At 41.0% G+C, this 27968-nt stretch overlaps 2 protein-coding genes across 2 annotated transcripts; one reads left to right on the top strand and one right to left on the bottom strand.

Annotated features, from left to right (window-relative positions):
• Window positions 1–185: 185 nt before the first annotated feature.
• LOC118416024 (leukotriene A-4 hydrolase-like) lies at window positions 186–15972 on the bottom strand. Its single transcript, XM_035821062.1, has 19 exons — window positions 15738–15972; window positions 8355–8494; window positions 7785–7905; window positions 7512–7580; window positions 6980–7084; window positions 6684–6736; window positions 6231–6303; window positions 5900–6040; window positions 5615–5638; window positions 5352–5422; window positions 4701–4786; window positions 3441–3466; window positions 3106–3250; window positions 2784–2887; window positions 2609–2685; window positions 2166–2316; window positions 1908–1990; window positions 1525–1629; window positions 186–1193 (listed from the first exon to the last, which is right to left on the bottom strand). Exons 1-19 carry the CDS (start codon window positions 15882–15884, stop codon window positions 1076–1078), a joined length of 1839 nt encoding a protein of 612 aa, XP_035676955.1. The 5' UTR covers window positions 15885–15972; the 3' UTR covers window positions 186–1075.
• A 589-nt stretch (window positions 15973–16561) lies between these two features.
• LOC118415870 (rabenosyn-5-like) lies at window positions 16562–27162 on the top strand. Its single transcript, XM_035820727.1, has 8 exons — window positions 16562–17414; window positions 22818–22918; window positions 23585–23630; window positions 24268–24429; window positions 24901–25151; window positions 25375–25445; window positions 25755–25841; window positions 26231–27162. The coding sequence occupies exons 1-8, from the start codon at window positions 17087–17089 to the stop codon at window positions 26778–26780; spliced, it is 1596 nt and encodes a 531-aa protein (XP_035676620.1). The 5' UTR covers window positions 16562–17086; the 3' UTR covers window positions 26781–27162.
• Window positions 27163–27968: the final 806 nt, after the last annotated feature.

The raw sequence follows: 27968 nt of genomic DNA on the forward strand, positions 1-27968 counted from the left end.
GAAGCTGTCCTGTGGGCTGATGAACTCTGGCACAATCATGTCTTTAATAATTAATGTGACAACATATCAACAAGTGCTGCTTTGGGATTCAGTATCTGTTGCTTTCATGGCTATTGTTGTACCTAATGTTATATCATGGTGGATGGATAAATTGAATACACATAGAATGTCTTAAATTCCTTAGATGATAAGAATGTAAGTTTTAATTTTCCATCATTTCCATTATCTAGGAGAGCTGCAGGAGTATGTTATGTGCTACTGATACAATGGTTTTGTGTAACTCCAGGCTGTAGAGTGAAGTGGTCTTATTGGAAGGTTGAGTCTTTACCACTTAATTGCAAAATCTGCATTGAGACAGAAATGTGGCAAATTGCCATGATGCATGCACAGGCTTGTATTTACTACAGATACTAGCATGAAAAACAACTCAAACCAATGATGTAAACTTGTATAATCATATGTGCAATTTTCTGGCCAATCTAGAAGTTTTTTTTTACCAATCAAACTCAAATCATGGTCTATGCAATAGTGGTTAGACTGTGGGATACACCATTTGCCTTGCACAAGTTGTAATGCTGTATTGTGTGATGAGTACATTTGTATGTTGATATCTATGGTAGTGATAGCACAATTGCATGGACTCAAATAATTACAGTCATGTACTGTATAAGACTTTCAGCATAAACAGGCATAATAGAAATGTCCAATCAATGTTTGATTCACTTCCAGTAGCAGCACTGATCTTAATTCAATGGTGTTCAATATTGATGTTATCAGGAATTCTGGGACAAGGAATATGTTTAAGCTCCAACCAGCAGATGAATGAATTGTAAACTGGGCTGGTTTTAAAATAGCATGTTTAAATCCAATAAATATTGGATAGGTTTGAGGGAAAATGCTGTCTTTATTCATGAAACCTTTTAGTATTCTGAATGATGAGCTGCTGGTATATTTAACAGACAAACTTGGATCTGCCAAGATAAAGAGAACTCTACAGGACTGAATCATCCAAGGATTTTCAGGTCCTTGACCATGAGGCTGGCCATGGTACTGTGAATGAAATGCCTGAAGTTCACTACTGGATGTGCAGGTCCTTGGCCACCAGGCTGGCCGTGGTGCTGTGCATGAAGGGCCTGTTTTGTTTGAAGGTTTCCAGCGTCTTTTCTCTGGCCTTTTCAAACCCGTACAGGTCCCTGAAATAGGCAAACAAATACCTGGTGTTGTTAAGTATTTTGAAATTCTTTGAAACTTGACCAAAACACACATTGTTGTATATGCCTTTTGAGACAGTAGCCCTGCAACATATTGCAATCTATACATGGACGAAATGCAGGAAAATAAAGAAAGCAACTAGTGCAGGGAAAAGAGTGTGCCTAAACTTATTTTGACATATAAAGATCTTTAGTATCAGTGGAGCCTTTAGAGTGAATATTTGCTCTGTTGTAGAACTAGTGTATCTGGTATATAAACAACAGAGTCTGAAATAATCATGTTGCAATTTCTTCCCAATACATTAGTCATTACCTGTAAAGTGGTCGAACAAACTTCATCCTCCCCTGTACAGTAACCATCTCGAGGGCAGGGTCCACAGCACCCTCCCACTGTGCCCTGATCCCCAACCTCAGCCATCTGGGGAGGGGGAGGGAATAGTAGTGAGAAACATAATATTATAATATGTGGCCTTTGGTGCAACAAAATGTTACTGTAGCCGTGGAGATATATTACATGGCATTGTTTTCATCATCAGGTTATCAGGAATGCACTGTTTCCATATCTTTCCAATTCCTTTTTTATTTCTATAGTGCATATGCATGAATGGAGGATGTTTCCATGATGAAGGTATAACATCACAAATTCTATAAGCTTCCAATATATGTCCAAAATAAACTTTTTAAGCAGCTACTCACCTGAACTTGATCTCTGAGTTGTTGTTGGCACTCATGCCATAAAGTTGGTCCATCTTTTCAATATGCTGGATTGACAGTGGGGCCTGAAATGGGAACATTGCCAAAGTCAGGACAGGGACAGGATTTGGCAATACTTTGACAAAGGTACATGTACCTTGATCCTGGAGAGTTGACCTTAGAAAAGTCCATATTTCAATGAAGCTGATCAGAGTGACAAAGATCACTACTAGATAATAAAAGCTATGTTAATTTCTGTACCTCCAGTAGCAGCTGTGCCAGAAACTCAGTCTTCTGTCCTGGGGACATGCCCTCCAGGTCCTGTGCAGAAAACTGGTCTAGGTTGTCGGGTGTCGCCTGACTCCATCGCTGGCACAGTGCTGAACAGGCATCTGCCAGGGTCGTGTCATAGCTGGGGCAGAAGGTGATTCGTACAAATGTTTATGATTTTCAAAGACTTTCATCGTCTCAAAATTGGTCAAACTGAATGCGGCAAGACATTCTTTGGAAAGAGTACAGCCAAATACAGCCCTTATCAAACTCCAGAGCCATGGGGTCCTTCAAAGTCTGCTCTCTTGAGAACACACTCTGACACTGGTTCCTGCTAGATTGTGCTCTCAAAATGGTGCTAGAGTTTGGAAAGGGGTCTATGAGTCAAATATGAACAAGATAGGAGACACACTGGCAATATGTGCACTACTGACCTGGGCTTTACTGGTGGCATACCAGGCGTGTGTAGCCAGGCCTTCCAGTCCACCTTGTCAAATAGCCCTTCAGAAACCTGGTTGAACAGTATTTGGTACTTCATTAGGTTTACGTAATATACATGACATCTGTAGACAGCAATAAAAAAAGGAAGATAGTAAAATCCTACTTCACCTCTTTCTTGAAGTAGTCTAGAAGGAAGGCTTTCCATTCCTCAGTGTCCAGGCACTTGTACTTGAAGGTCTCAATGTATTTCCTCAGGAATGGTTCAAACTTCTCTATAAGGACAGAAACATTTCTTTTAATACACGGCTGATAAAATCCAACCATTCAGTGCTGAATGTTATACCGGTACAATTATAACTACCAACTAAACAAGTAAATCTTTGATATGAACAACTTTTTAAACTTATAAACCAATGGTGGAAGAACAATAGTTGACATCTCAAAAAGGGAACCACCCCTGAGGTGTTGCCAAAAAGAAGACATGAGAGACCTGGCCCTCCCACCAGCTCCTCCAGGTAGTAGAGCAGAGTGAATCCCTTCTCATAGGGGACGGAGGAGAAGGCATCATCAGGGTCAACGCCCTCCAGTCTGGGGACCAGGTCAGTCAGTCGGTTTGTCTCGCCAAAGGTTTGTACCTGGAACAAGTTTGGATAGTAATATTTGTAGAAACAAAACCTGGCTAACATAACTGTTGATCATAACATGCAAAATATATTCATTATGGTTTACTTACCATTGCAGTCTATACATGTTCATCATCTCAATACTTAGTGTCATCATGTATGCAAGTATCAATTCAAGTGTAAAACAACAATGAAGACTCACCGAGTGATACAGGTCTTTCCATCCACCTAAAGACAAAGGTAATAAAAGATGTTTTAAGTGTCATACACAAAGGGTAAATGTACAGTCAAACCTTTCTATAGCGACCACACAAGGGACTGGTCAAAATTGGCCACTATAGAGAGGTGGCCACTATGGAAAATATGCTAATTAATTGACCACAAGCAATAAGTTAAACATGGTTTTAGTACCCACTGATCTTTATTCACATAATACAGTACTGTACATGTACTGCAATGATTTTTACACTATATGTATTAAGAAAACAAAAGCTATAAAAAGTTTTAAATGTTCTACAGTTGATATTGTCTGAAGAGACCGGTATCGTCATATTTCTTTGATCTTTCGTCTTGTATCCTTTGATGGTCTTTGATACTTCGCTCGCGTTCAGTCAGATTCGCCCATTATGCTAATGTGGTACCCACAAGAAAAGTCTCGTCATTTTAGACTTATCTCTTAATAAATGTAAGAATAAAATCCACCATAGTCTGAAGTTCATATCATTTTGTCTTTGTAACAATTTATTTAGAAAGTTTTAGTGATGTAAATTAACCTAAGCGATAGTGTATTAGAACGTAACTTTAGCACAATTTACCTCCGTAATATTGGTGTCGTCTATTGACCTTATATGACCTCGTTTGTCAGCGGGTATGGGTAGCGCCAGTTTACGAAGTTTTGTTTTGAAAATAAATCAAAGAGGTTTTAAATCCGGCGTAGGGTGACGATACGGCCGCTGTACAAGGCTGAACGCGTGCCGAAATATAGATCAGCGGTCCGCGTGGCCGTAATCGGCAGTGTTTTTGTACCTGCGGGACCGGAAATCGTGTGGCCGTGGCCGCGTTGGACAGGTGGCCGCTAAGCCTATTTCTTAATCATTACGAATCCAAGGGACCGACAAAAAGTGGACACATTGGGCAGTGGCCGGTATGCAAAGGTGGCCGCTAATACAGGTTTGACTGTATATGTAAAACAATGATACAAGTGATACAAATATGTGGATAACGATGAATCCTTGTTCTATCCATAACAGGTAGGCTTAATTCTAACATCAGTATTCAGATGGCCGATTGCATAGGTATTATCCTCTGTCAACTTAGCTTGATAATCCGGCAAGAATTTGTAACTGCTCTCTATTGTGATTTACGTAATGTGGTAACCTTCTCAATGTCATTACAGTGTCAATGCTAGACTCTCCATTCTTTGTTCATGAGTTTTCTCACTATGCCAGCAAGGGTACTGTACCTAAAGCTCCAAACTGTCTGGTTTGCTCCCCATGCATCCTGCCTGCAATCTTTCTCTCCACAAACACTGTGTGACCCTCATTCAACCTGAAAGTCAGAGAAAATAAATTGTTTAGAACTAATTTAGAACCATATCATCTTTATCTTATGGAATATTTCATGCCTCTAATGTTTGTTAGAAATTTAAGGTGTGCATATAAAGTTAGACAGCAGCACAGACTGTTTTCCAGCTTGGACTATTTTTTTAAATCTAATGTTTAATCTGTCCCATTCATTGCTTGGGAATCAACGCATTTTTGCTGTTAAATCAGTCATTTTGAGCTTACAAAATACATTTCCATCAATTTCATGTCATGAAGTTCAGATTTTTGGGACGGATGGAGCAAATTTTCTTTACCAAGGACAGAAGGATGGGTCCTGATAGCCCAGCAGCAGTATTGCCACAACTTTGACTTGGTTCATGAAAGGAAAGACTGACATCATTAGCTAACACGAAACATTTGATTTTCAATAGTTTGGAACATACTGCACAGAGTGAAATTACCCAGAAGCAGTTTTGGTTCACAGGTACACATTGATAGCCTTGACACCAAGTAGTATCAGAATATTCATGTACAGGGAAAGGATTACTACTAAGTGTCATGTTACCCACCAGAAGTGCTCCCATGTCTTGTTGGTGACCAGGTTGCCTGTCCAACTGTGAGAGATCTCATGAGCCACCACCTGTGACACAGACATTAACATTGGTCAGTCTTACATATTTGCAGTTTGAAAGATGTAGCTGAAGCATCAAAAGCACTATGACTTTCTTGCTCAAAAGGTTGGGAAAAAAGAGTAATACTGATAAAGACATTACGAATTAAGGTACAAGTGAAGTCATTGTATTAAGTTTGATGGATATCATGGTTTACTTACACTTGCAAGTGACCTATCTCCAGCCTGTAAAAACAATGAATATTAAAAGTTATCAAGCTATCATTGATACATGTATGAGCATGTTATAACAAACAATAAACAAATAAGTGTTTGTTAAGTCAGAATTCCTTTAAACTTCAATGAAGACATTATAGAAAAACATTCACAATGCATAAACTACACATACATTGTAAGGTCACAATTGTGCAAGTATGTTAGCCATAGCCTTAGAACACTTGCTTGCATGTCATCTTAACTGATATGATATACACAAGAGCCACCCACTAGTAGAGTTGGAGTGACGAAGGTGAGACAGGGGTTCTCCATGCCTCCATACGGGAAGGATGGAGGCAGCACCAGCAGGTCGTACTGTCCCCACACGTACGGGCCCAACAGGTCCTCTGCTGTCTTCAGCATGGTCTCTGTCTGAAATCACAGTCAACAACAGCAAATCAAAAAAAATCTCATACCTCTGATAAATGTTTGTAGCTTTGAGAATTTATTTTGCATTCAATGATGCAAATTTCTTGCTGATTTTGGCATCACTCTGACTTATTTTGATAATAGTATTAATAGAACAATCATTATGGTATTGCCAGGTAAGTATCTGACTAACCTCTGCAAACTCGTGGGCACACTTGTCCACCAACTCCTTCTCTGACCAGACCTTAGTACGATGATCAATGTCCCTGTCGCATATGGAAGTTCCAATATGATGGCAGGAAGAGTTATAGAGCTTTGTCATTAACTGTTTATTCTAATTTGGAAAAGGTAGTTTAGGCAATAATAGTTTCCTTTCAATGTTTCAATCATCTAAACATCAAAACTCTTGAACTCTCTTAATACCTGGTTCCAACCTTCAAATGATCAGAGTTAACAAAACAAGTTAACAGAATTCAACAAAATATTGATCTAAACTGTCAATATGCATTACAAGTACTAGTAAATAAAACAACATAACTTTGTATAATTAATGTTAATAGTTAAATTCTAAGAAAAAAATATTGTTCTATGCACTTTTTTAATTTGCACAAACAAATTGCATGATCAATGCAAAGTCATGTTTTACCTGCTCTCCAAAGCTCCAGCCACTATAGCAATCAGGTAGGTAGGCATAGCTACCTGGAGAAGAAAAAGAGATGCTTCAAAACGGGAAATTTCTTACCAGCTTCTCAATGTGAAGACTTGCCAAGGACAGCTGATGAAGGTCCTAGCCCAGCCAAATCACATCATATTACATCAATGAAAAATAAGCTGCCAGACTGCTTAGTCCTGAAGCAATAGTAAATCAGCAACAACAACAGAAAGGTGTTTGTACTGTTTTCTAGACACAAAATTATGCTGTTATTTCAGCAAAATGTCCACCTTTTGATCAAACTTGTAAAGAGTTCTGGTCTGGTCTGCTGGGTCTGGTTCTTCACCACACCTCTGTGCAGACATCAGAGCCACCAGGGGTTTGGGGACAGAAACCTGATATGAGGGGAAAAGAAAACCTAATATTAAGGAGTCTAGTTCAGTACAGAAATAGACTGTAGGTCTATGTCAAGTATGTATCAAACCGTAACCACAAGGCTTATGATTTCACCTTCTGTATCTATCTTTGAGTAGCCAGTATAACAGGCCTTTAGCATAACACATCAGCTTTACAGGCATATGGTGCAGCATCTTTATGATGAATGATCTGTCACACCTAACCTTGGCACATCTAGCTGTAAGCATTGTTTTCAGCTATCTAATGAGAATGATCCTACAGTTTTTGGTGGCAATTAGTTAGACTCAAAGATAGTTGTATGGAATAACAACTCAATCTTGGGTTGATAAAGAGTACTTGAAGACATGATTATTTCTTGTTCTTCTCTGGGCAACTGGTGTTCTGAACAAAGGCCTGAACACTTACCAGAGCTTGATACGTTATCTTGGTGGATGGGGTGTCCTGGCATGGAAGCATGCTGCGGGCATGGATGGCCTGCGGATGACAAAATGAACAGAAGTCTTCTATTTAGTAACAGTACTTCTAAATAATGAGATTATGTGAATGCGTGTGAATGCGTGCAAATGCACTGATCCCCATGTGTCCCAGGCACAGGCACAGGCATTTATGTCACACAGCACCTCATCTGTGGACATTTACAAAGATTAAGACAAGAACACATGTTCAGACCTCACCCACCTGACACTGGCTGAACAGGTAAGGATGCTGTTTCCCAGCTGTCTGCTGTGGGGACAGCCACTGCAGCGCTGAGGAGGAGGGTGCTGTCTCATAGCTCACTTTCACTTGGCACTTGCTCCCTCTGTATGAAGAAAAAGGACATTTACATGTAGTTTAAAAGTTGATAACAATCACTACTAGTACAGGTTTCTTGATGTAATAAGGATCGGATACAAAGTGCATTTCAACTTAATGCTAGGAAGTTTGTCAATACCAACAATGTTTTCAACAACCATCTCTCAATTATTTCTGGAACTTAAGCCTAATAATACTGATCAGCGAATGAAAGTTAGACATCTAGGCAATAAAGGGAAGATACATGATACATGAAGACTTTTTTCGGGAGATGGACAGCTTTTGAAAAACAGCCATATGTTTCAGATAGAATCATCAGTGAATAAAAGATAGTCACTCACAAAATATACAGTGGATGCTATCTAAAAAGGTCTGACCGTCCATAAAATCTATAACAATTGCTTGAATAGCTTAGTACTGCACATGATACTGATCAGCATCTACAAATGTTTTTACTTTGCTTGGCAGTTGGCTGGAAGGCTGATTTGCAGAGGTGATCCAAAAGGCGCCACCTGGTCCTTCAGTAGGAACTGCAGTGGCTGACCTGTGCTGGTATCCTCCACACCATGGATGGTCAGGTCACGTGTATCCAGAACCTTTGTATAGGAAGAGAGGAAGAAATGACAAAAACTCCTGATTAAATGTCTGATTAAATGTCTATCAACAGTACATAATAACTTACTGTTGTGAATCATATGGAAGGGAATGGGGTTTTTCCAAAGTAAAGGTGAGGGGTTAGTGTTTCTGAAACAAATTTTGAGTAGAAGGGGTGTTTACCATATCCTCTCCCTACTTGTTCTTGTTCAGTAGCACACAATTTTATTCACATAGAATGATAATGATATGCACCAGGTATTCAATGCAACGTTTATAACAAATTTTCCCATTTAAGACTTCATAATAACCAGCTGATGAAACAACAAAAAGTAACTCTAATCTATGCATATTTACGAGCAAAAGACCTCAAGTACAGTTTGATTGTAAAGGTAACTGATTGAGCAAATATAACTAAAGCCTGTTTTATTATTTCTTGAAATTCCCAAAGTATCTACAGTAGTTAGGCCCTAATACACTAAATGTACCAGTGCTGGGATTTGCCAGATGGTCCTTATCAGCCACACGGCACCTGTACATACATAATGGTACTACAGGTTTATATACTCCACTCTTCAGGAATGTTGCTATAACAGTATGACCTGCAGCATGCTTTGGCTGTAATATTGAGCAGAAATAGCGAGTAACATTGCCTGTAATGGGTAAATTTTCTTTCTCTGGGAACGCAAAATTAGTCCATCTTTAGTCGTGCCCATGTCAATAAAGCAAAAAGCTGGATTTGGAGGGTAGCTGTTAAAGATTAATGGTTTAACTTTACACACCGAGTCTGCCAACGAAGCAACAAAGGGCTGTTTGTACCAGTGTTTGTCAGTAGGGGTGTTACATTTTCACTGTTGATTTTAGGGCTGTGTAATTCACTTAAGGTTGAACATTAAACACACTAGTGTTACAGCTGAAAGCCAGATTCCCCACCATTATTGTGCCACGTATACATAAAATCTTCAGATAGCAATGACCGGAAATTGATATGTTAGATACTTATCATTATCACAGGCAGGGACTATCGACCAGTACTGTCACATATCAGTTCTTTGTTTGAAAACTATATGGAAAAGCATATCTTGTAAATAATACCATTTGCAAAGGAGCTTAACTGGACTAAATGATACACTATTGACATGATGATCCTGTCAATAGTAGAAAAATTGCACTATTGACAATGCTGGGAAAATTTGACCTACTGACTGACGATCCTGTCAATAGCAGAGGTCTGTACTATTGACAGGATCACATCTGCTATTGACAGGATCATGCTGTTAACAGGGCAAACACTTAATATCATGTTCCTGACAGAGTGATCCTGTCAATAACCTCTTCCAATACATAAATCTGTAGCACTCATGGTCCATTAAGTGTTTGTGAATTATGATAGTCATCATCAGATGACTATCACAATTCAAGACACATAAACGTGTAACGTAATGCTTAGTAACCTGATGCAAAGATCATCGACTTATCCTGAAAATAATGAATGAGTGAGGTTTTACTTTCTTGCAAATTACCTTTCCCATTGTCTAATGAGTTTCAAGATAGCAAAATTCAATCAGGTGTAATTAACAGGTTTAATTAACTTATTCAACTTATAATTAAACCTACAACACTAGGTTGTAGGTTTAATTATAAGTTAAAATCTAACTTTAAGATTAGAGTCTTATACACCAACATTGACTGCCTAACTAACAAGAAAGCAGAATACCTTGCGGTGATAGATAATGAGGCACCTGATGTTATAGTTACAACAGAAACAAACCCGAAAAACTCAAGATTCAAAATGTCACCAGCAGATCTACAAATAGCAGGTTATACGGTGCACACAAATGCAATGAAGGATGGAGTACGTGGTGTTGCAGTACATGTCAGAAGTAACCTAGTTGCTGGGGAACCGGACATGCCTGAGGAAGTTAGAGCTATGGAGGCAGTTACGGTAGAGGTAAAGCTCCATCAGAATGATAAATTACTAATCATGGCAATATACAGAAGCCCTAACTCAACTGTGGAAAACAATGAGAAACTGTACAATATGCTAAAGAATTGCAACAGGGGGAAATAAACCCATGTGTTACTTCTAGGAGATTTCAACTACCCAGACATAGCCTGGAGAGAAGGCGAGGGGTTGACACGCTCGGCCAAAAGTGAAGGGAATAAGTTTCTCGAAGCCACGAGAGACGCCTATTTATTCCAACACGTGTCATTTCCTACAAGGCATAGGCCGAGTCAAGAAAGCAACATACTTGATCTGATATTCACCAATGAAGGACACATGGTTGAAGACATAAAGACAAGTCCACCTATTGGGAAGAGTGATCATGTTGTACTGTCTTTCGTGTATAAGTGCTATGCTGAGAGGTCTCAGACTAGACCAGAGTACTTCAAGTACAATAAGGGGGACTATCAACAGATGGCGCAAGAACTTGATACGGACTGGGAAGAACTCCTACTAGGCAAATCGGTAGAAGAAAGTTGGCTACTTTTTGCTGACAGGGTAAAAGACGCCACAGAGAAATGCATACCAAAAGCGACTCTAAAAATGAACGAGGTCTACCATGGAGAAACAGGGACCTCAAAAGTAAGCTGAACAAAAAACAAAAAGCCTGGAAGAAATATCAAGAATCAAAAAAAGACAAAGATTACAAAAGCTATACAAAGGCAAGGAACCAAGCTCGCTGGGCAGCCAGAAAAGCAGCAAAAAACTACGAGAAAGAAATGGCATACAACATTAAGGGCAACCCAAAACTGTTTTGGAAATATGTAAATAGTAAATCCAAGACAAGAGAGAGCATCCCAGAATCGGTTTTTCTGACCACGATGCTGTGATTTTCACGCGCAAGTCCAAAATCCACATAAAGGGACCGAGAACAGTACACAAGAGGTCATACAAATTGTTCAAGGAGGAGGATTTTCTGTCTGACATACGTGAGGCGCCGTGGCACCTGGTCTACAACTTTGATGACGTCAATGAGGCAACGGACATGTTCACAGACATCTTACAAGGCATATGTGATAACCATGCCCCTATCAGGAAATTTACAGTCAGATCCAACGCAGCCCCTTGGCTAACCCCGGACATACAGGAAGTGATGAAGCTAAGGGACGAGGCAAAGAGAGGAGCAAAAGCAACTGGTCTTGAATCTGACTGGGCAGTTTTCCGAAAGCTGAGGAACAGGGTTGTGTCATTGTGCCGCAAAGCAAAAACACGTTTTTACAGAGAAACCTTTGAATCGTGCTCGGGAAATGCGAGACAAACATGGAATACCATCAACTCTCTTTTAGGGAGAAAACACACAGTGAGTCCAACTAGCATTGTGGCATATGGGAAGCTCCTGACCAAACCCATGGATATAGCAGACCACTTTGCTGGCTACTATGAGGATAAGGTCGCCAACCTTCGTTCTTGCATGGACCGCACGGATGCCCATGGATCACCTGAAAACTCACAATCGTCAAACTCACATGTGTTGTCTGGTCAACCAGATAACTTGAATGTGCTGTCTGGACTATTATCTGATAACTCACATGTGTTACCTGGACTTTCATCTGATAACTCACATGCGTTGCCTGTACTATCAACATCTGACAGCTTACATGTGTTGCCTAGTCAGTCATCTTTCACATTCGATCCTGTAACCGACAAGGACGTGCACAAGATCCTCTTACAACTTCAGGACTGCAAAGCACCAGGTCAAGATGGAATCGACAATAAACTGTTAAGGATTAGTTCAGATACCATAGCTGGACCAATGGCATACATTATTAACCTTTCATTTACTACAAGAACCTTTCCCACGAGATGGAAACATGCTAAAATCATCCCAATTCCTAAGGATAATAGGCAGTCACTATCTGGACCAAACTCGCGACCTGTGAGTCTACTTCCGGCTTGTGGGAAGATATGTGAGAGAATCGCTGCTGAGCAGATTGCATCCTACCTACTTCGGTCAAACTGTCAATCTGAGGCACAACATGCCTACAGAAAACTGCACTCAACTGAAACGGCTTTACTGAAGATGACAGACGACTGGCTGGACAACATGGATAATGGGCTCATGACAGCGGTAGTCCTACTAGACTACAGCGCAGCATTTGATCTAGTAGACCACGCTCTTCTTCTAAAGAAGCTGACGACGAACGGGTTTACTGAAGATGCGTTGTCCTGGACTGAATCGTACCTGACGAACCGCAAATGGCAGGTATATACAAATGGGGCCTACAGCAAGCAGAGAACCTTGCACTGTGGGGTACCACAGGGCAGCTGCCTAGGACCACAGCTGTATAACATATATGTAAATGATACGCCGGAGGTGGTACAGAATGGATTATTAGACCAATATGCGGATGATAGCACGATTCACACGCGAGGACACACATTGGATGATATAAGAACAGAAACCAAAATAGACCTAGAAAGGGTGGCAACATGGTCAGATGAAAACATGCTAAAACTGAATAATGGAAAAACCAAAGTGATGCTTGTGGGAACAGCACAGAAAACCAGGAAAGCGCCACCTTTGGAGCTGGAACTTAGGGGGCAACGTTTGGAACAATGCCCCACAGTAAAGCTACTCGGACTGCACCTTGACCAAAACCTCACATGGGACAGCCACGTAACTCAAATAGTTAAGAAGTGCAACAGAAGCTTGGCACAGGTGGGGAGAGTTAAGGACTTATTACCACGTCAGCAGAGAATAGCCGTAGTTAACGCCTTGATAATTCCACATATAGACTACTGCTGCTCCGTTTGGGGGAACACAACACAGAACAACATAAGAAGACTACAGGTGGTTCAGAACAGGGCCGCAAGACTTGCTCTTGGTTGCGATCGTTACACACATGTGGACTCTATGCTGAAGACCTTAGGCTGGCTAACTGTAAGGGACAGAATTCAACAGAAAAGCCTTGCCACTTTCGAAAGAATAATGCTCACCAAACAACCAAAAGCTCTGCACGACAAAATCACTTTTCAGTCTCAGATTCACAACTACCGAACACGCTCAATGAACACGATTAGACTACCAAAACCAAAATCCAACTCTCAGAAAAGACGCTTCCTGTACAGAATGTCACAGTTATGGAACAGCAACTAGCAAGTATTGGACTGCAAAATTGGACTGTAAATATCGACGATGAGAAATTGTGTTACAACTGCTATGTATATTACTTTGTATGTTTTTAACTGTATGTAATGTGTAAATATGTATGTGACCATGACCACAGGAAGAATAGCCTCTGAGGAGGCTAAATGTGGATCATAATAAACTCAACTCAACAGAACTAAATGATGGAAACGAAATTGCAAAAACGGACAGAGAAAAAGCAGAAACTTTAAATAAATTCTTTGTGAGCACGTTCACTGAGGAAAGAACTGGCACCATACCACAAGCAAAAAAACAAAATGTGAATGCACTGCTGTCTATGGTTGAACTGTCAGTGGAGGACATTGGCAAGAGACTGAAAGAGGTAAACCAGAATAAAACCATGGGCCCAGACGGGATTCATCCGAGAATTCTGAAGGAACTGGCAGAAATCCTGGCAAAGCCACTGTACATTATTTTTAATAAATCACTAGAAGAGGGGAGGTTACCGAATGACTGCAAAGTCGGGCATATCACGCCAATATTCAAGAAAGGAAGTAAAAAACTACCGAGTAATTATAGACCAGTAAGCTTAACATCAGTAACAGGAAAGATACTGGAAAGTATCATCAGAGACGAGATCGTAGATCATATGCGAGCTCACAGTCTGTTTACAGAGAACCAGTACAGCTTCCTACCGGGAAGATCCACGACGACACAAATACTAGAATGTCTTGATGACTGGACGAATTGGATTGAGCAAGGCTGGCCAGTGGACGTAATATATCTCGATTTCCAAAAAGCTTTTGACTCGGTACCAATTGAGAGACTACTGAGAAAGGTCGAAAACTACGGGATATGTGGTAACTTGCTCCAATGGGTGAGGTCTTTCCTGACGGAACGCAAGCAGCGAGTTTGCGTGAACGGAGCACGCTCAAGTTGGGCAAATGTCACTAGCGGAGTACCGCAGGGTAGCGTTCTCGGTCCGGTTCTATTTACACTTTTCATCAACGACATGCCAGAAGTAGTACAGAGCAAATCAAAACTTTTTGCAGACGACACGAAAGTTTATCGAAGTGTATGTAACATCAAGGACTGTGAATACCTACAGAAAGACCTTAACAGCTTGCAAGAATGGGCAAACAAGTGGCAATTAAGGTTCCACCCCAGCAAATGTATTGTTCTGAGGGTGGGCTCTAAGCACCCAGAGTTTACATACCACATGATTGACCAGTCTGCGGCGAAGGTGAACCTGACCTTCAACAAAGAGGAAAAAGATCTGGGAATTACTATAGATCAAGACTTGATGTTTGAAAATCACATCTTATCCATAGCATCAAAGGCCAATCAAATGGCGGGTATCATGTGGCGAACATTCCACCATGTGGATAAGGAAATCTTCACTCTGTTATATAAGTCACTAATAAGACCCCACATTGAGTATGGTGGCCCGATATGGTCCCCAAGTACGTGGAGATTGACTGACCTCTTAGAAAATGTGCAAAGGAGAGCGACGAAAAGGGTTCCCGGTCTGAAGGACCTATCATATGAAGAAAGACTCCGAGCCTTGAAATTGCCAACACTACTGTATCGACGGCTGAGGGGAGACCTCATCAATACGTACAAATATGTGCATGGACTGTATGACACAAAGCCTTGCTTAACAGAAAAAATAAGGGACAGCAGAACTAGGGGTCACAGTCTACGCCTAACAAGATGTGCATCAAACAACAGCAGAAGACAGGCTTTCTTCAGTAGTAGAGTGGTACCTTGGTGGAATGGGTTGACAGAGGAGGTGGTAACAGCACCGTCAGTAAACAGTGTGGCCCGATAAGACTTGATAGACTGATGGAGAACCACCCAGTAGTGTACAACTACAGGGCCTTGGATAATCCCCACAAACCAAACATCACAGTCAGCTGGTTGCAGAGAGGAAGAAGCAGTTGATCAGGAGCGGTTCCATGGAGTGCGAACTCCTACTCAACCGAAGGACGTCTACTCTACTCTACTCAACACTAGAAAACACACATTCAAGTAGACAGTAGCCACATTCACTTTTACAATTTACCTTTGAATAAGTTTGAGATCAGTTAAGTCCTATTATGAAATGCAATGCAATGCAATTTCTGACTCGATTATATTGCACACCACCCACCACATGCTCGACTCTCTCTTCCAACACTTCAACATCAAGAGTCGCCGATCCACGCAGAACTTTCTTGTCGAAGTCTACGACCAGGTGCAGGGAGATGTTGGTAGTCTTGCAAGCTTGGGAGTTGCTGAGAGAGCAGGGATCAGCCATGGCGAAAGCACAAGTTACTGTTTCACTCACACCGGCAAACACCACAACTGTAGGCTAACGCGGAAGTGAGGGAGGGCAACATGAGTTACCGCAAAACGGTAAGGTGTCGTTACACCGCAATGGGGGCACCTAGCAGCTTCCTCTCAAACTGCAGTTTTATTTCCCAATCGTGTCGTGTGTGATAAAGCATGAAAATCACACTGTCAGATAATATGCTAGGGTGAGGATGAAGTCACTCTTGGCGAAAATATTATGAGACATATTGCATAGTTGATAACTTCATTGTGTTACATCATGCTTCAAATGATTAAGCTTATGGAATATTGCCAATACGTGAACAATGTAATAAATCTCTAATGTTGAAGTAGTGTTGTAGTCTAGCGATGGTACGGGAGGAGGTAACGTTAACGTTAGATGGGTGAAACTTTGCCAACGTTATGAATTCTCTTTCTGAGTACAAATATAGAACGGGGCCCTATTAAAGATAAATAGAGAGGGTATTACATTGATGCAGTGTTTGTTTGACCTAATGTTACAATGTAAGCGAGCTGAAACAAAATCAATATGTTATATTGGAAATACATTGACACGAAGTTTAGAAGACGACAATGTAAATACACTCTCCCCCTATACTACCATCTGCTCTACCGATACCTTATAGGATAATCAGGTCTATCATCTTGACCTTTTGACCCATGACGTAATTGTTCGGTGTCTGGAGCTGAGAGCTGAGCCGCTGCGCTTCACCGAGGTTTTTATACCGCCGTATTTTACCCTACTGGATCTAGAATGGCGTAGAATGTACCAGTTTGTCGGCAGGGTTTGAAAACAGGACATTTGTCACGAAAAGTGGAGACTGGATCGCGGTTCACTATGCGGTAATCGAGGTGTAAGGAGTCGATTTATTTCACCTTGCCCCCCTCCCCCACATCTTGGCCCCTGATTATCTTCGTGACGTTGTTTGCTTTCTAAATAAGCGCCGTGCCGTCATCTTGCATCGGTATTGCTGTCCTGTCATCTCCCAAACATCAGAAGACATGATGATCATGCCATGTTGATAGTTATTCCTTCACGTACCATGAATAATTTGAGTTGAACGAGAACAGTTCAAAGGGGCCCCGCCCCCAAAACTAGGGCGTGTGTCAAAAGTCTGTCCGGTCCATAATGCCGGAAAGAAACAACTATAAACCTACCCAGTAAGCATGATGGCGACCAGTGACTCGGGGGACATACGAGAGGGCTTCCTGTGCCCGATCTGCATGAAAGACTTACAGACAGTGCAGCAGCTTCAGAACCATTTTGAGGAAGCTCACAACACAGAGGCAGATAAACAAGTGTTCCAGCATCTCAAGGGCTTGTTTGGGAGGGCCAAGAGTAAGCTGTTACGGCACGGGAGGGACCAGGATGGAGTCAGGGTGGACCGCGGGATGGCGGCCAGCCGGTCGGACAGCAGCAACCAGGTGGCTGTGCTCAGCACAGCGTACTATGTCGGTGGTGTGGATCCGACAATGTGGGAGCCACAAGACTTTGGTAAGAATGGGAACATCAGATGTGTACGTTAGTTTTTGGTTAGATGATGAAGGTATTTCAAGTGTGTACTGGAACTTTAGGTGGGGCACTGATGCCATTATTATTGTAATTGCTTATCCAATGATAATGCAAACACATGCAAGAAAAAGGTGATAGACTGTCATGAAATGGCCATTCTCATTTGAGTGGTCATTAATCTCACAAAGGAAGTAATTTTGCTGAATTAGTATTGTCTTGCATATGATTCTACTGAATCAAGATTCATTCAAGTCCTTCTCAATTGTTTACATAATGACTCATACCAGATTGTCCCTTCTATGCTGAGTCATACTCATAGGTACATTAATCGTATATATTACTAGAAGCATGTTAAACTACGTCTGACATTCTTTCTCTCCCACTGACATTTCTATGCATGATTAGACATCTGTGTGCCTTCGAAGTTCCCCTCCCATCTACTGTATGGATGGTTGGTCTCTCCTGCCTTGATAACCCTTATCTATATTCACATCCTGCTCTATCTCCTGGCTGCACTGCAGAGCCATCTACCTCTTAGTATGTGTACTACATCAAAGTAGCCCTATATAAGGTTATAAGGACATCTAAAGAAATCCATGTTTTGTTGTTAGTAGTAATCTATGCAAACCACACTCGAAAATACTTCCTCAGTATCTTCCAATTTAATGTTATGATGGGTTCAAGTACATGTAGGTCCTGTCGTAACATGAAGTTCAATGATCAGGAGTCAGTATGGCTACTGTATGGGAAAAGTTACATTGTACAATATAACTGGTGCTTGTGAAATTTGCTAAACGATTGTTCCAGCTTGGTAGTGTCAAAATGATATTGATAGAAAAGATTTAAGTTTACACTAGGATAGTTGTAAGTTACAAGAGTACAGGGTGACTACAGGCTAGGCTAGCCTGTCACATGTAAATGCCCTAGGGATATTATATCCATGTCCATGCTTGATTAGCATAATTTGCTGGCTTACCCAGTTCTCATACAATTTTTCATCCAGTGACATGTCACATGGCATGTAATGGGAAATCGTGATTGGAAAATCTGCTTGCATACTACTTAGGTTTAGGCTACACCATTTTGAATGTTTTTGGAGAACAGAAAAGTTTTCCTTGTCAAGTAAGTAGGCAAGTAACTTCATGAAGTGGCAAGGTAGCTTGCCTTGTCTCTCAGGGCATGTACCATATGCCATTCTGTTGTGAAGCTTCTTCTGTCTGATGCTATACATTTGTATTTGTAACACTTCTTCTCTTCCACCATGTTATAATCCAATTGCTTTTTGCTATTGGCTCTTGAGAGATAGAGAGTAAGAAAGAAAAGTTTTGGTCATCCATCAGCCCAAGTGAATTAATTAATTGAATGACAATAAAATGGAAAAGATTACAAGTCCTGCAGAACAAAACTGAAATGACAGAATATTCTATCATTGATCATTAGTAGCCAATTGTTTTGTCATGGTAACTGAAACATAGGAAATTAGAAAGGCAACATTTTTTGTCAAGCTTCTCGCACACAAAACTACCCAGTATATCATTAGGATCACTCTAAACAAGGATGTTGAAAAAAGGGACATCAACCTCCTTGCTCCAAAGGATTTTGTGTGAGCATGAAATAACAACCTAGTTGTTTTTTGGACCAGGCCATTAACATAATTACACTATACATGTACCATCAGGTTTGCCCTAGGCTATAGTATGGTGTGAGAGTAAGAAATTTCAGGTTTTGCTAGTGCAAACACAGTTCTAACCTCTGATTGGTTCCTTACACAAGAAGAAGAAGAAATATAAAATAATACACCAGCAAAAATAATGTGTATTTCACTTTTGGGTAAAATGTAAAAACATATTATTACACTTGGATGTCATAAAGCTCAAAAGCACTTTTAAACCAAAAATCCTTATCTATAACTAAGTATAAGTCTTATGAATTGTTAATGTCATATGAAAGGGGCAAAGTTTTTGCTGTTCTCTTCCATTTCCGATTGGTCTAAGTTAAGCCCACTGTCCTTGGCTATGATTGATATGGAAACAATTAATCAATCACAAAATTGCATGATACATTTCTCACCTCCATTCTGTAATGGATTTGTGTGAGAATCACTTTTGTTCTCCAAATGAGCAGCAGAATGGACCAGAATCAGTGTCATTACAACCACTTACCCCTGAAAGGGTGTACAAATTGGCAATCATGGTGACAATCATGTCCTGATTTGTATTTCCATACTGGTACACGTCTGTCCCACCTGCCAGGACTTTGGGAAGGTCTGTCCCAGGGGACTTGCTTTGACTTTAGATCTGATCTACTGGCAGCTGATCTTGTACTTGTATGGTTGTACTTTTACTGTAGTTCTCAGATAATAGAAACTTAGATGGCAAATATCTTCTGGTAATAACCAACTGGATACCATGTACACTATTGGCTGTAATTTTTACTAGTTCTATACTTTCAGAACTCCAGTTAAGAGTGAAGGGTTTTCAGAAGTGGGTTCTCAAAGTTTCATTCTGAAGCACGAGACAATTCTGGCTAAGCCACTTAGATATAATTATATAAGTTATAAGGTCTCTACCAAAGATTTGCATTCCACAGCAGTGTCTCTTGTGTGAGGATGTCTCTTGGAGAACATTACTGTACATCTTATTATCCAACATAACTTAGCTTCAATATCAGCATGTGTTTCAGTGATGTTTGCAAGTTGTACCAAGGCTCTCTTTCCTTGACAGTAAATGATCATTATGTGCCTGACTGTGTCAAGAAAGAAAGAAAGAAAGAAAGTGTAGAATTGAATACCTAGATACTTGTGTCTGACTTTTTGTGAGAACACAGAGAGAAGCTACATTTTTTTACCCTTGAAGTTCATTAGGATTTAAAAACTTTTTCACCTGTAATCCATAATTCTGATGGGGCTAATCAGCTTGCCAATATACATGATGTATGTAATGCATACCATTATCACATCACTTTGTACAGTTTAGCACAGGTGTAGCAGTAATCTGGACAAATGAATAGGACCTTGCACTTTGCTGATCTTCTATTCTCCAGGCCTTTTCAACACTGTAGGGATGCCTGCCATTAAAAACTCGTCAGTTTGGAGGTCTCATTTCCATTTACCATAATGACAGGAAGCACTTGTGTTTCATGTAATTGATAGATGTCATTTGGGTACTCACTAGAGAGTTTGACCAGGGATATAAGGGGTTGGCTGGAGAGGTGTTGTAGTCAGTGTGCGCTGGGTGCCGCCCAGGACAGTCGGGCTGCTGGTCGGTAGCAGTAAGCAGTATCCATGTGGAAGAGGCAGTGCAGGAGACAGAGAAGACTGACCACTATGAAGTCTGTAGGCTTCTCCAGCTTATGGCCTCATCCTGCCAGTGTACGGACGGTTTCAGATAAGTCAGTTGTCTTGTTTCTTCTTACCGTAACAGCCTTGCTTGCTGAAGTTCAAGTTGATTTTTGTTTCTTAGTGTTATGAGAAAGGGTTGTTACTGAGCTATTCTTCTTAGGCATTTGTTGTAAAAGACATTGTGGCAGGATTGCTAGTGTTTTTGTAGATGGTCAACACTCTAGCAAGAAAAGCCGCTTCTGTTTGAAATGACGAGAACCACAGTTGACATGTTGTAATGTAAAGCTTTGATCCAAGGGCTAAACAGAAGTGGTTGAAATCGTACCACCATAGGCAATGTTCCACCCATTAGGAAAAGGATGGTAACTGTTAGCACAGTGTCATCTTTTACTAGTTTTAGCAACTGTATGTTGGCCTAAATCTCAAATAGAAAGGCTTAAGTGAAAGTCCTGCTGTTTCCAGTGGTTTAGGGATTCTATAATTGCACCCTCTGTCATGCACTATGAAGAGTGGCTTGTGAACTTTGTGTGCCTGCTGGCTTGTCACTTCCAATACATGCTGTGGTCCCACCATCCCGTCCATGTAGAGAGAGTGACAGGTTGTCGGGCCTCAGACTTGTCTCCCAGTTATTTAGCTCTGGTAGGATCTGGTTGTAGTTGTACTAATAGTTAATACTGCGATGGTCTAGATCTGATGATATGGGAAAAGTTTCAACTGTTTTAAGTCTCTGTATATATGTACAGGCGTGTCTAACCCTCGAGTCATGATAAAGTAGGTAGTGAGTGAGTGATTTTTCTATCATGTGTGCATCTGGTCAACACAAGTCATACATAGCTCTGTTTGCATGTGTATTGTTTCACTTTTAGTGAGTAATTTGGCTATGTCTCTCCTAACGTGCAGACTTATACTAGTTATAGATATTGTAAATCCCCAACAAAGGCATTTGCTTTTTAACATTAACGTCAAAGAGTTTGAGGGAAGCACAAACTCTCCAGAATGGAAAAACAAGATCTGCATCAAAACCAGGGGTGTCTCCAGAAATTTGCTCGTAACTAGGATGGACAAACGTTTTTTATCCCATCTGTTCAAAAACTTGACATATTGGCAAAATCTGCAAGCTTGAAATGACAGATTTAGAACCAAAAGTTTAAAACATGGCAACCAACCAAACAATGAGTGAGACAGAGAAAAAACTCAAAGCTGGAGACAGCACCAACCATTACACTAACAAATGCACCATCTGTTAGTGATAGTATTACTGGTATACAGTTTAAAACAATCTGCATACATCTAACTGTCTTCCAAAGAAAGCTTTACTCTGATCTGTTTGCTCAAGCCAAGCTCTGGACCTGTCCTGAGGACTGGTTGGTTCTGTCTGTGCCTCCTCCCCTGCTGCTGACTGGGTGGGACTCTCTGCCTGTCAACGTCTCTGTACAGTGAACATGAGGCATGTGTAGAGATTGTGTGACGGGTAGTGAGCCCCCAGCCCTTCTCCTCATCTCATCTGCTGCTTCTACTCATCTCACTACTGGTAACAATGATACAAGGGGCGCTCGGATAACTCAGTACTGTTCTGTTTAACACTGACCACCTATGCTCTGATTATAACATTCTGAAACATTCTACAGCTGCTAATCCATCCATACTGTCTCAAGTTAAGATCAAGTTTTGCATATACTGAGTAGTGCTACGCATTACTCTCAATGTAGTAGAAGAAGTGTGATCAAATTGAATGATATTGCACATGTATAGACAGACAGTTGTTGTGACAATTCAAAAATGCTAGATAGTTAGATTAATGCAGAAGGTGTCATTTGTTCAATTGTTTAATACTCATGAGGAAACTTGACAGGATAGTCACATAATCTACAAATACATGTCACATTTATAAATATAGGCTGTTATGGGCAGCTTACAACTTTTAACTATGCAATGTACGGCTCAATACATTTACTAGTACTATAAAACAAACAGTAAGAGTGTAAAGAAGGATTTTTCATGTCTGATGCGTAAGGACAATTTGTACATGTCTTTCTCATTTGAAGGTACCAGTCGCAGCCATATGGATAGCTTCAAGAAGATCCGCGATGCCAGAATCGACTTCTATGTCATCGAGATGAACAAACTGCTGATCAGACTGGAGAAGGTGGGAAACATTTCACAATGACTCACAACCACATAGCCTGATTAAATCTCGCTTTTAGCAGCCCGCCAAACATTTGCCGGCCCCCTAGAAGGAGAGGAAGGGCCAGTTACAGCCCTGGACAGCGGAGTTTGTGTTACACAGACTAACAATCACAGTTTTCACAGAATCAATTTTAGTTGTTTACACACAGGTGTGGACTTACCTGGAAAAGAGATGCATTGTCCTTTTGAAGAGGGACGTAAAGCTGGCAGTCCCCTGTGTGAGGGATTAAGTGATGAGGCTAAAATGTTACACCTCTACTATAAAAGAACCCAACACACTTATTGAGAAGAGTAAGAGTGATCTGGCAATGGCTGGCATGCCTGGGCAAAGCTGCAAACGAACAGTGCACTGCACTGTTTTACCTGTACCTTATGACAGCAAAGTGTGGCCAGTCATGCTATGGCTGAACCCTACAAACTTCAGCTGGCAATGTCTGCTGGTATTTTCCTCAGGGAAGTCTCAGTGACTGAACCTTAATTGAAACAGATACATGTAATAACATGTTGAAACTGAATGACAAACTGATTACATTAGAATCAATTGCCACTTTCCTGTACTGCAAAAGAAGGCATGACAAAGTTACCTCATTTTCTTTCTAATGAATTACTTTTCTTTCCCCTACAGTTGATAGCATTTGATAGGACAAATCCAGATCCTGTCAAGAAAAAAGGTATGAAAGTGGATTAGTATCAAATTGAACAATTATATATTTTGTCATCTTATAATTGAATGCTGACAGGGCTATTAGACTACCAGTAATAGCCTGTACTACCAGTCATTATGTTATGCTGATAGCGTTTTTGGTGGTAAAACCCAAAGGAGATACGCAGTACAATAAAACTGGGAGAATTTGGTCAATTTGCCAGGGACAGGGTGGCATTCACAATGTGGGATGGCACATCTGCTCTTGGTATTTAAAAAATATCTTCTTGGTGATTGAAAAAGCTCTAGTAAGAACTGTTGTGTTTACATTGAATGTGTTCAGCTAGGAATAACTGTTTATGCTTCCCCATGCTCTTTATTCAAATTATTATAAATGTCAAAGATAGCTTTCTGATTTTTATCAGTCATGTTGAAATCTAGTTATGACGATAATGTTTGTCCTAGCAAAGAACATAGCCCCAGCATTGATAAGTCACAGATCTGCAGAATATAACAAAAGTCGCTCTTATGTTTATGAAGGTTAGACATCCAGGTAAACAATATTCTGATACAATTCAATCTCTACAACTGGATAAAAACAGAGATTTACATGTACTTCCAGACTTTTTGAGTTTCAAAAGTTGCACTTCTTCCCCTTCCCCTAGAGTTTGAGATTGGTCTGGTCCCCTGGGCGCCTGATGACGCTGTGCCGTACTGCCCCACCTGTGGGGAGAAGTTTAACCTGTCCCGTCGGCGGCACCACTGTCGGCTGTGTGGGGGCATCATGTGTAACAGGTGCTCCCAGTTCCTCACACCTGACTTCACAGGTTAGACATACCTGTCTATTCTTTATTGTTATTCATTAATCCGGCTGACAGACAGCCAAGTTTCTGTCTAACTAGCCAATGACTTGACAGGTTACCGTGTTACACCATTCTTCATTATCTTTTATTCCATTCTATCATTTCAGCAATCATAGATTCATACAACCAAGGTTGATTAAGTCTACTGTTAAATGAGATATCTTTTGGCCATGTGAAACTGATGTATGTTTTTTTGCTGTGCCCTAGGCCTTTTCTCATGAACAAATGACTATGTGGTGGGTTCTTTACATACTTAAGGCTTTACTGTACATATTCAAATGCTCTCCACTGGACCACAATTCAACGCTCTCTGAAAAGGCTCTATACTGAATATGTTGATATGTTGATGTTAAACAAGCCATGCTAAACATGATAGCTGTTTAGCATGGTCTTAGTCATTAAAGTCAACGTTTCCCCTGCTGTTTTCCCCCAAAGCAAAGCTGGTGAACAAGGCTGGTAACCTACCGGTACAGACCATCCGGGGGGAGGAGAAGGGCCACCGGCGTCAGGGCAGCGCAGGAACACGTGCCATGGAGAGCCTGCGCTCGCTGGTGGGCGAGGTTGTTGGGGAGGAGCCGCGGGAGGACGGCACCAGGACATGTCAGGACTGCATGGCCGTGATGGGGCGCAGGGAGAGACAGATTCAGGAGAAAACTACCAAACCCATCATTGTACAGCTGTATGAGGTGAGTGTGGTTTGAGATCTGTTGTTCCATTTGTAGTTAAGCCTGCTAAGAACACTTGGGACAGATAAAATGGTCTATTTGGCCAGGTGGATACTATATAGACAGGATTCTTAATTCTTGTGTAGTCATAAGGGACTTGTTCAAAGGATGGGTAAGACACTATTACTTATAGTTCACAGTTGAAAAAAGTGTTTTTCTTACCAACTCTTTTGTTTTGTGGTAGAAACTACGCATGCTGATGGATAAAGTGGAGGCCATGTGTCCAGAGTACATCAAAATGGCTGAATCTCTCAAGTAAGTGTGAACAGCAGTGCTAGTCTTAGTACTTAGATTTGTGCACTTTTGATATTGCATATACATGTATAAAAAAGCTGTTCATACCAAGATTTGCAAATCCCGATTCAGCCAGTCATAGGATTGATACCGATACTAATTGCCAAATCAACTCTTGAGGTGGATTTGAAATGCAAGTAGATTCAGACTGATCATACCAGGGTTCACCAGTTATCCTGTATAATCCTGGGTCGCCACATTAGTGGTGAAAGTGTACTGAAACATTGGTAGTGGAATAATGATTGCTGACTTTCCGCTTTCTCGCCTTAGTGCTGGTGAGACCAGCTACAACCTAGAACATGCCAACAACGTTCGCAGTCAGCTGATGAGATGTTACGAGGCCATTGACACCATTGGGTAGGTGTTCTGTAGTGTTGCACTGGAGGGAGAGGTGAGGTTAGGGTACCAATCTGATTCATTGCTTCTTGGATTAAAAAACAATGCTTGATGGAAAAATGAGCATCAAAAGAGAGTCTGAGTAGAAAGTTTGTAATGTAGAACATGCAGTACCAGGAACGATTTGTTTGATCCTTTTGATTCTTTCATGAAAAACTTAAATTGGCCAGTAGTTGAGGTCAGAAAAGAAGTAACGATCAGACAAAACATATCAAAGATACAGGTTACATGATTGAAGTCAATTATGGTTATTATAGTCAAGCTTCCTTCTATCCCTCTATCTCAACCTCTTGCTGACATCATATCATATGGCCACACGTTCACCTCTTAAATATGCCGTATTCCTTCAGGAAGAAGATAGCCACTATGGGGGCGAGTGGTGCAGAACAACAGCTGAGTCCCCAGGCCATCCGTCTCCAGCAGGGCATCCGGAAACACTGCACCCTGTTCATCCAGGATAACGTCTTCGGCCTGCCCTCCCTCCCCAGCGAGGACCAGCTCCGCAAGCTTCAGGAGCAGCGGCGGTTAGAGATCGAGCAGCGGCTGGCGTTAGAGCGTCAGGCTGCACTAGAAGCCGAGGAGAGACGGAGAAGCGAAGAGCAGAGAAAACGGTCTTCCCCGGAGAAGGACAGAAAAGGAGCGGCGGCGGCAACTGTAGATACAACAAACAGAGATCGGACAGAAAGTATAGGAAAGGGTTGGACCCCCGCAGTAGATTCCAGTAGTGTAGCCACGACAGAGACAGACCCGATGCTGCAGCAGATGGACATCATCAGGAGTTTTGTAGACCAGGCCAGGGCAGCGGGGCGGCTGGACGAGGTGGAAATGTTAGAGGCTAACCTGAGAGAGCTTCAGCAGGAGTACTGGAGACAACACAGGAGACAGGCCTATCAGGAGTAGGATAGGACACAATCAGTGATGCAAACATGCTTTCTTATCACCCACCTGAGTTGTGTTAGGGAGAGGGACTAAGACTGGACACAGTTGTTTGCTACAGCAATGTAGCATCAATTGTATCGCAAACTCTGCACAATTCCTTCTGCTGAGACCATGATTTAATTAACCTACTTATTGTCATGTTAACCTACTTCTGAGATCCTTGTAACCCTACGAATACGTACAGAAAGCCATATGGTACATAGAAGTAGCTAGGACTTCAGGGAATGCTTTATTGAGTTGCATGGCACAACCTTTTTTTACACTATGCATTCAATGCATTTGCTGTTTTTCAGTTTTAATATGTCTTTCAGCAATTTTTGTTTTAAGTGTAAATGTATTAATAGCTGTATCTGCATACCAGCAATTTTGAAACTTACTTTCATAAGTTGGAATTCTCAAGTCACAAAGGTTGAGGTGCTCTGAAGATGTAATATTTTCAAGGAGAGGCACACTTTTTTTTACCGATAAAAGCTTGGAGTGCGCTTGCAGAGGCTTAAAGGTGCATGCTGGTACATGTATTAGCAGAACTGCATGATGGTAGAAAGAGATGCATGATGGTAGATTATTTGCATGAGTTATAACGTAAAGTACAGAGTTTGCATGGTGCATGTAATAGGTGCATGCTGTAAGGTAAGAGGAACTGCATGTTGGATATTGGACAGGAGCATGACCAAGGGAAGCAGGCTAAATACATTTTTGTAGGAGACGTGCATGCTAGATAATGATTTGTGGAAAGAAGTGCATGGTTGATAGTCTGTTTTGGAAGATGCATGCTGGAATAGCAGGACAAGTGCATGCTGGAATCATGAATAGCCCGTAGTTAGGAAATTGCATGATGGGAAATTTTGTCGCATGCTGCATGAATATATGCTAGTTGACAATGTATGTTCAGAATCACTGCATGACTTTGCATGTTTTATAAGAATGCATGTACTGATATGCATGAAGTTAGCAAGTCAAAATTTAGGAATTTGGTTAAAGCTATGTACAATGTACGATGTACAAGCACTGCATTGTGGGATAGAGTTGCTATCTGAGAAATCACCGCACTACTAAAAATGACAACCAGAGTTTCTGATATGATAGTAGGTTCAAAGCTCACCTTTTGTCAATCATAACTGGTATTGTTAGACCCACGTGCTTGTATCA

Source organism: Branchiostoma floridae, chromosome 5 (assembly GCF_000003815.2).
Source record: "Branchiostoma floridae strain S238N-H82 chromosome 5, Bfl_VNyyK, whole genome shotgun sequence".
Lineage (NCBI taxonomy): Eukaryota > Metazoa > Chordata > Leptocardii > Amphioxiformes > Branchiostomatidae > Branchiostoma > Branchiostoma floridae.

Coding starts and splice junctions, on each gene's coding strand:
- LOC118416024 (XM_035821062.1), bottom strand. CDS start 15,884: ATGGCTGATCCCTGCTCTCTCAGCAACTCCCAAGCTTGCAAGACTACC. Junction 6,737..6,979: donor TTTACAAGTTTGATCAAAAG/GTGGACATTTTG, acceptor TTTCTTCTCCAG/GTAGCTATGCCTACCTACCT. Junction 1,991..2,165: donor TGGCACAGCTGCTACTGGAG/GTACAGAAATTA, acceptor TTCCCATTTCAG/GCCCCACTGTCAATCCAGCA.
- LOC118415870 (XM_035820727.1), top strand. CDS start 17,087: ATGATGGCGACCAGTGACTCGGGGGACATACGAGAGGGCTTCCTGTGC. Junction 23,631..24,267: donor AGATCCTGTCAAGAAAAAAG/GTATGAAAGTGG, acceptor CCCTTCCCCTAG/AGTTTGAGATTGGTCTGGTC. Junction 25,152..25,374: donor TCATTGTACAGCTGTATGAG/GTGAGTGTGGTT, acceptor GTTTTGTGGTAG/AAACTACGCATGCTGATGGA.